General features: G+C 40.9%; 1 gene segment (V, D, J or C); it reads right to left on the reverse strand.

Annotated features, from left to right (window-relative positions):
• Window positions 1–784: 784 nt before the first annotated feature.
• LOC103777982 lies at window positions 785–5,619 on the reverse strand (the record flags this gene model as incomplete). The annotated part of the segment is given in 4 exon segments: window positions 785–900; window positions 1,237–1,299; window positions 2,140–2,424; window positions 5,580–5,619. Coding segments are annotated over 4 exon segments (504 nt in total), but the record flags the coding sequence as incomplete, so codon positions are not given.
• Window positions 5,620–8,095: the final 2,476 nt, after the last annotated feature.

Here is an 8,095-nt window from a genome sequence, read left to right on the forward strand (position 1 = left end):
CTGCATCGTGTTCTGGGTGGCTGCTGGCAGCAGATTTGACACTGGCTGTTCCATCTGAGGTGCTGCTGGCACAGGCTTTCTGCTGATGTTCTTCAGGTGGCTGCTGCCTTTGCTTCTCCACTGCCTGGAAGAGTAAAGTGTGTTTTAAACTGCATTTAATTCAATTAGGCCTACCTATGACTGTTTAATAGTTGTCATATCAAGATAGGTAGACTCAGAAAAGTCAGGATGGACTGTCTTTTGTGCTTCTTTTGGCACATTAAAAATCCTCCCCCCTCCTCTCTTTCCTCCCACTACTTCATGTTTATCTTTTGGGAGCCTTGCTTTTGACTCCTTATTTGCCTTGATTTTCTCCAGGCTTTGTACTCTGACATTCAAATAGCCAATGAGGTATCTCTTAGGCACTTCTGGTAATACCTGAGCTGCTATGGCAAAGCAAGTTTGATGCAAAGAAAATTTGGGGACCAGCTACCAAAAAAAAGAGCTTTGAATGCAAAAAGGGGCTGTCTTCTTGGTGGTTTGGGAGGGCGAGTGGGGTTTTTCTAGTTGGATTTGGGGAGGAGTTCTTTTTTTGGTGGTTCTGGTTTTGTTTGTTGGGGTTTTTTTTATCATTGATGTTTTGTTTTTTTTTTTTCCCTGAAATCTTCAGGAGTTATTTAAAGGAAAAAGGAGCAGATGAAAAGGTATCACTGCTTGTGGAGTTGGAAAAGCACAGAGAGACAGGTGGTCATTCATGACGTGTGCTTCCAGTTTGTCTACAGATGAAGCTATGGGCTTCCTTACCTCAGAAAAGAAACAACTTGATGCTCATAAGTGTGTTGAAGGTGACAGTTTTCACCAGCAGGACTCTCAAACCCAACACAGCCACAGAAAGCATGTTCTTTTTCTCCACATAGGTATCTGCTTAGTAATAGAGAAAACACGGGAGAGATCATGGCCTAGATTTGGATATTGTGATATTGGCAGAAATTGGGAAAAAACCACAAGTAACAGTTAGAGGGAAAGAAACAACAGCAAAGGGAAATATGGTGGAGAAACACGGCAACAAGAGGGGAAGAGGATGTCTGTCTAGAGTGGATTTTGCTTCCTATTGCTTGCCTGTTACTTGTCTGTTAGGTTGAAAAAGCAGGTTGTGTTTGATGAACATTCTAATGTTCTGATGCCTCTACCCCTGAGAAAATCCATCTCCAAGCATTAACCCACAGAGTAAGCTCACAGTCTGTTTAGGTAACTAACCTTGAGCAGAGGTGTCTGTGGTGTTGCAAACCTTCTCCGTTGCTGGTTTTTCAGCCTCCTTTTCTGTAGCTGGATAAAGAAGAGGCATTATAAATGATATCCACATTTTAAAAAGGATTAAACAAAATGTTCCTAGAGCCCAGGTTGGCAGCACAGTCTGAGGCTCAGCTGACCAGCCACTAATGGTAACAATGTGAGAAAACTCCTCCATGCAATTGCAGGAAACAAAAGAATTCCTGAGTTGGTTTTGGTTTCCTATTGGAATGAGCTTCATGATGACAAAACCAATCCCTTAATATTTAAAAAGTGGTTTAGGAAAAAAGACCCCACAGCACCACTTCAACTCTTTGTTTTTAGAAAGGCTACTTCAGGCTGTGCCCTGGGACGTTTGCTGCTACGTGATGAAGTATTTAGTAATAAGTACATTTTTTTAAATATTGTGTCTTTTTTTTAAAAAGAAAAAAGTAACCCCAAGTTGTTGGACAGCTAAGACCATTTCCTTCAGGTATCTTTAAGTATCTTTCAGCTCTACTTGCTTAAGTATCAAAAATCTTGGAATCATACAATCATTTAAGTTGGAGAAGACCTTTAAAATCATGGATACCAACTGTAAACCCAGCACAGACATTTTTAAATATTGTGTCTTTTTTTTAAAAAGAAAAAAGTAACCCCAAGTTGTTGGACAGCTAAGACCATTTCCTTCAGGTATCTTTAAGTATCTTTCAGCTCTACTTGCTTAAGTATCAAAAATCTTGGAATCATACAATCATTTAAGTTGGAGAAGACCTTTAAAATCATGGATACCAACTGTAAACCCAGCACAGACATTTTCACAGGAGCACTAGCAAGCAGTAGAAGACACAGCCTGCAGAGAGAAGCTGCAGCTGCAGCACAGACCTGTACCTGGCAGAGCTGCGCTGGCTGTAACGGTGCTGGAGCTGAACTGTGCCATGCAGGTGACCTCTGTGCCTCCTGTCACATTCACCACTTTGATTGTACTGTACAGCCCCTGGGATGTCAAAACGGGTGCACTCTGTTCATACACCACTTCATCAGAGGACATCTCCAAGCTGATGTTCTTCGTAGAGGAATTCCTTGCCAAACAAGCTGCTTTCCCCATGCTGCCACCTTCTTCCAGTTCCTTTGATTTCAACACAATCACTTGTGGGTCAGAACTTTTTTGATTGTCTATTAAAAAAATAAACCAAAACATTGTTTGGGCATAATTTGATTTTATTGCAAGCTTGCCTGAGTGCTAAGTGACCTAAAGTTCATATACACACAAGCTGTGATTAATTCCTATCATTATTAAAGACTAACTGCCTTTTTTTGTTGTTGTGATTTCTTGCTGTTGCTTCCAAAGGATCAGATCAAAGGCAGAAAGGGAGTATGAGGACAGTTTAATAGGAGCTCTAATTTCACAGGATTCTAACGTTTTTGCCAAAGCTTGTGCCTACATGTGAAGTCTTTATTTTGTAAAAAAAAGGACCTGCAAATGAGAACTGATGCATGCCTCTACAAGTGGCAAATCATTCTGCTTTCTCAACAACTTCATTCCTAAAAATAACACTGCTATCAAGGACTGTCTTGCATATTCATGAGACATGAGGGAATAACTGGTTTTCCTTTACTCGTCCTACCCTCCCTCAAATCTTCTGATGTGTCTGGAAGTTCTAACCAAAGCAAGAGTGGCAGGGCAAAGAGAATTCATTTTGTTGTTCCACTGTTGGGCAAGATTACTCCACTGAATGACATCACTTGCAGAAATGCCCTAGAACTGGAGTTTTTAAAGAACCTAAAAGATGCTGACAAGTTTTCATATCTTTCAGAAGAGTTACTTTGAAACTTTTAAATGTATCCTTTCAGTTTGGGAAAAATTTTAGAGTTGAATTCCCATTTTCAAGCAACATACATGAACAACAGAGTCCTGAAAACTGCAAAAGCCTGAATTTCAAATATATAGCAGCAGCTTTCTCTGGGAATTTCTCATAAGACATATAAGTAATGAAATACAGTTGTTTCAAAATAATTTAGTTGCCCACAAATCATCACTATAGTATGATTTAAAAACCAAAACATCTTTGCCCTCAGGTCACAGGTGGGGAAACCAGGGTGATGCCACATACCAACGTCAGGGCAAGGCTGGAAACATAAATTATAATAAAAACATGAAAGGGAAGGGAATCTTCCAACATGTTTCCTTGCCAAAAAGGGTTCAGCTTATGAAAGGCTATCAGACATATCAACAGATGTCTATGTCAGATTTGACAGATGCATCCTGATGGATCTCTTTGCTAAAGAGAGGTGTGTTAGGCTTTGAATTTTGCATGGCTCCTGCCATGCAGTCTGGTCAGGAAAGGCCTCAGGTCTAACGTCTGGTTCATCACAGAATACTTTTTTAGAAGGGGCTTTGGTTTTACTCTCTTTCCCCACTACCCACACCCCAATACTGAGGAGCTGAGGAGAAAGCCCAGTAGTGCTCTGCCATAACCTCAGGGGTTGGGTCTAACAGTAAAACAAGCACCACTGTTCTTGTCAACACCTACAGTAAACAGATACCAAAGAGGAATTACACATTATTTCACTTCCTTTGACCTATTCAGTTTAACCCAAACTCTGAACAATTTAGTAAGTTTAAACTAGTACAGAAATGTTGCATAAGAATCCGTTTAACACTTTTGTACTTTATCCTTCTCTACTCTTTGCTGTTTAACTCTGACAGAATAGAAACTCTTTGGAACTTAAACGTCAACATCCACAGAAATTTTTTTTCCCTTTAGACTGTCCAAGGATGACTCTAAGACCTCAATTACTGTGAAAAGCTTATTAAGATGCATGTGTAAGTGGCTAGATGTTAGGTCCCAAAGAAATTCAACACAACAGCAGACAGGACTTGCCCTTCTGCCCTTGTGCCCTGACTTGTGGAGCCCAAATTCTTTGGCAGCTCCTTAGAAAAGGGATCAGCATGTTTTTTACACATAAATTATCTAATTGCATTTAAACTTGTTATACACAGAAAGCTTAAATTAGTGACTCTAAAGCATGGGGGAGTGGCTGCCTGAATTTTACAAAGACAAAAAGGAAAAAAAGTGACAATCCAGACAGTAAGAACTCAGAAAAGGTCCATGTATAAAGGTTACTTACTTGGCTCCACGGTCAGCTGAGTCCCATTCCCAAAGACAAGAGCAGCAGTAACGCACAGTTAAAACATGTAAATCAAAAAAGGATCATTCTGCCCTTCCTCCTACATATAATTTCCTTTCCAGGTGCTGTAACATGGGTTTGCTAGAGCCTGTTAGTCCTGAGTGTTCTTTGTTATCTGAGAAGATCTTCCATGTTTTCTTATCTCCGCTATTTCCAAACAGCCTCCTAGCAAGCTTTACTGGCAAGCTGCTTCCCTGGCATAACTCAATAGGCAATACCATAAGCCAGAACAAATGTACACAATATAAATGTAATTAATAAAGCAGAATTTTTGATTTATCAGACCTCAGAAGTCTCAATTGAGTCCCACTATCTTGCATTACCTGAAAATACAGCCATGGATTCCTATCACTGCTTGCTTTGGGAGGAATGTACGCATTACATTCAGCAGCATTTTATTAGCACAAAAAGTTGTACTTCTTTAACCCTTCAATGTTACAAAGTCATGAGAAGAGCTATATATTCTATGTAATGTGCCTTAATATTCTGAATGAAAATTTTACGTAGAACAGATCAAGCTAAAACAAAAGGAAACCCTTAACTAAGCCATCAAGAGATTATGCTTTGAATGCCCTACAATGCCTACTCATGCATGTTTTTCTATGTCATTTTAGTTTGGGGGATTCTCAAAATATTTGAGTAATACAGTCAATTTGTTCTTAACATCTCAAAATGCATATTAGTATCTCCCAAAGAAATCCAGATTTCACAACAAAAGGGTCAGGTTTCAAAAACTCAGAATTTCTCCTAACTGTCAGCTCTTCACTGAGCTGTGCATTCTTGCCCAAATGGGGCAGAGAAAATCCAGTGGAGGATAAGGACACTTCAGGGTAAATTTGGGCCAGAGAGCACTGGGAATTTAGACTGGGTATAAATTCTAATACACTAAAGTTGAGTAGTGCATCCCTGGTGTCTGGGGATCACGGACTGATGGTGATAGAGGCAGCCCAGCTGTTCCTGTGAAGCTTTCCTAAGCAGATACAAGCAGAGGACTCAGCCTGAAACCCTGGCCAGAACGAGTGCACTCTAAGGATTACTGCAGCACAAAATTCCTACAGTGAACCCAAAGCATTAGATTCCTTTGTGCTCCACCACCTTAATTTTAACAAAATTTTTAGTAATAAAACAATGATACTTACTTGGTTCAACTGTGAGAGTGGTCCCACTTCCAAATACCAGCTTATTCCACACACACTGTTCATTCTTATTTCAATAAATCTTTCCTCATGGCATGCAAAAGTGTTGTAAAACCAGATTAAAAGTGTGGTGTTTGTCCCAGTCATTCACGTGTGCAACTCCATAAGGGTATCCCAAGCCATATTTTCTTCTATAACTGGAAAAGGAAAAAGAATAATTGAGTAGTTCCAGGATTTCAAACAGCTTGATGGGGTATGGAGTTTCCAAGGTCTCCCTTTCTTCTGTCTTTTAGAAACCTTGTGAGCTCTGTGTTTCCATGATAAATAGAAATACAAAATTAATGTTGTATTTGTCTCCAGAATAATTTCAGTCACCCATGTCCTTTCTCATCCAAAATATATTGCCTTTTCTTCCTTCTTTGGGTTTTTGTACAGGGCCTTATGATGTTCATATCATTGTGGTAAGCCAGTCCAGGAACACAATGATACATCTCATAACAAAAACTCTCTTCCTTCTTCTTCACCACACAGGATTTTGGATTATACAGGCAGTCACATGACTTCTTGGGTGGTTTCTGACCTAACATGCCACATGAGGAAACCTCATACGGCCTTTAAAGAACTGTCTAAAATAACACCAAAAAGGTTGAATTATGATGGAAAGCTTAGGGATTACATGACACCTCTGGAAAGCCTCATGGAGTTAAGGTGGATAGAAAGAAGGGGGGAAAAAAATTGCCAGTACTTCTAGTGCTATCTCACAGCATTTATGAAAAGTCTTCTGAGCTGCAGGAAGCTGTCTACTTTTTCATCTTAAAATTGCTTTCACTAGTCAAGAGCATGAGGAATGTGCCTTATCTAGTGTCCTGGTTCCGTGTAAAAAGGCGTTCAGGGCAGGACCCACACGGAACAGAACTATGTACTCACCTCTCCCCCCCTGAGAGAGAGAGAGAGACACTTTGGAAAAAAAATGAAGTATATTGTTCAGCAAGGAACAGAAAACGAAAAAAGGGAGGTAAGGAAAATAATATATACAAAGATTAGGGGAATAATACAAAAAATAAAATATACAAAACCCTCAGAAATGGTTCCAGGGTCCCACGGAGTGAAAGGACAACTTTCCTCTCCGAGCTCCAAGGCAGGAGTGAAATTAGAAACCACTCCCTGCCTCTTATCAGAGTGTGTGTGGGAAGGGGAGGGAATACAATGGTTTCACCCCCACCCGGGGTCCTCCCAGTTGCTGGAAGGTCACGACCCCATTCCAAGCCTCAAACCACAACATCTAGTTACTTAGAGTTACTTTCTGGAGGTCATTTGGTGCCTTGGAAAGTCATTATGCTGTTTTATATAAGATGAGACAACAGGCAAAATTCCTGTTGTTTGTTAGGTAAAGGCACTGTACCCATGGAAGTGGCTGTTAAAGAGTAAGGGAGATGTTGTTGCAGATTGATTAAATCTTCATGCTGACCAGTTTCTGATGGAAAGAAATGGAATCAATCTCTGAGAGTCTGTAGCTTTGAGAGCCCACTCCTCCCTTTTCTAACAAAGGAGAGGCAGGTTCAGTCTGTGCTGGTCAGGATGGAAAACGGAGGATCCCATAATAACAAAGGCTGGTAGCTTGTGACTCCTGGTACCAAGATAAAGCCTCTTGCTTCACCTGAAGATCTGCAACAACAGAATAGATCCAGTACTGTCATAGCAAATAAGGAGCTGGGAGCTCTGTCAATCAAGGTGTCTGAGAACATTGACTATAAGCCACACAGGAACACCAGAAAAAGTTGTGGTGGTAATGGAAGGCTCCCTGCTGCAAGGAACAGAAGCCTCCTCTGACAGCTCTGGACCTGTCATCTAGGGAGGTTTACTGTATGCCATGGGCTTGTATCGTGGACATTGCTAAAAGACTTGCAAAACTTATTATACCTACAGAGTATTCCCCCTTGTTATTCTTCCATGGGAGTAGTAATGATACTTCCAGGGGAGTCCTGGAAAGTAGCAACCAGGCTCTGGGCATGGTGGTCAAGAGTGTGTGAGCCTAGGTGGGCTTCTCTTTGATCCTGCTGGTGAGGGAGAGGGTGGAGAGAAGGAGGAGTAGATGGATCCTGCTGGTCAACAATTGGTAGCACAGCTGACATTGGCAAAAGGGATGTTGTTTCTAGGACCATGGGACCCTTTTTGAGGATTAAGGACTGTTTGGAAGAGATGTGATCCTCCTGGCAAAAACATCTTTGCCAAAAGGCTGGCCAGCCTGAACTTTAACCCTGGAAAAACATGGGAAGAAGTGGATGCTCAATAATCAAGTGAGAAGGTGGTGGGAAGAGTTAGTGCAAAACATATGAGTGATATGAACAGGATAGTCTTCATAATAAAAAAAAAAGGGGAGGGGGGGCTGAACGGGGTGCACGTAACTGTATGCAGATAAATAAGTACCTGTGGGGAAAAAGAATGTACAACGAGCCAGCTGATAGCCTCTGGGTCAGCATGAGAGAGCAGATCTAGAATCATAGAATCACAGAATCCTT

This window comes from Merops nubicus, unplaced genomic scaffold (assembly GCF_000691845.1).
Source record: "Merops nubicus isolate BGI_N331 unplaced genomic scaffold, ASM69184v1 scaffold11570, whole genome shotgun sequence".
Taxonomy (NCBI): Eukaryota; Metazoa; Chordata; class Aves; order Coraciiformes; family Meropidae; genus Merops; species Merops nubicus.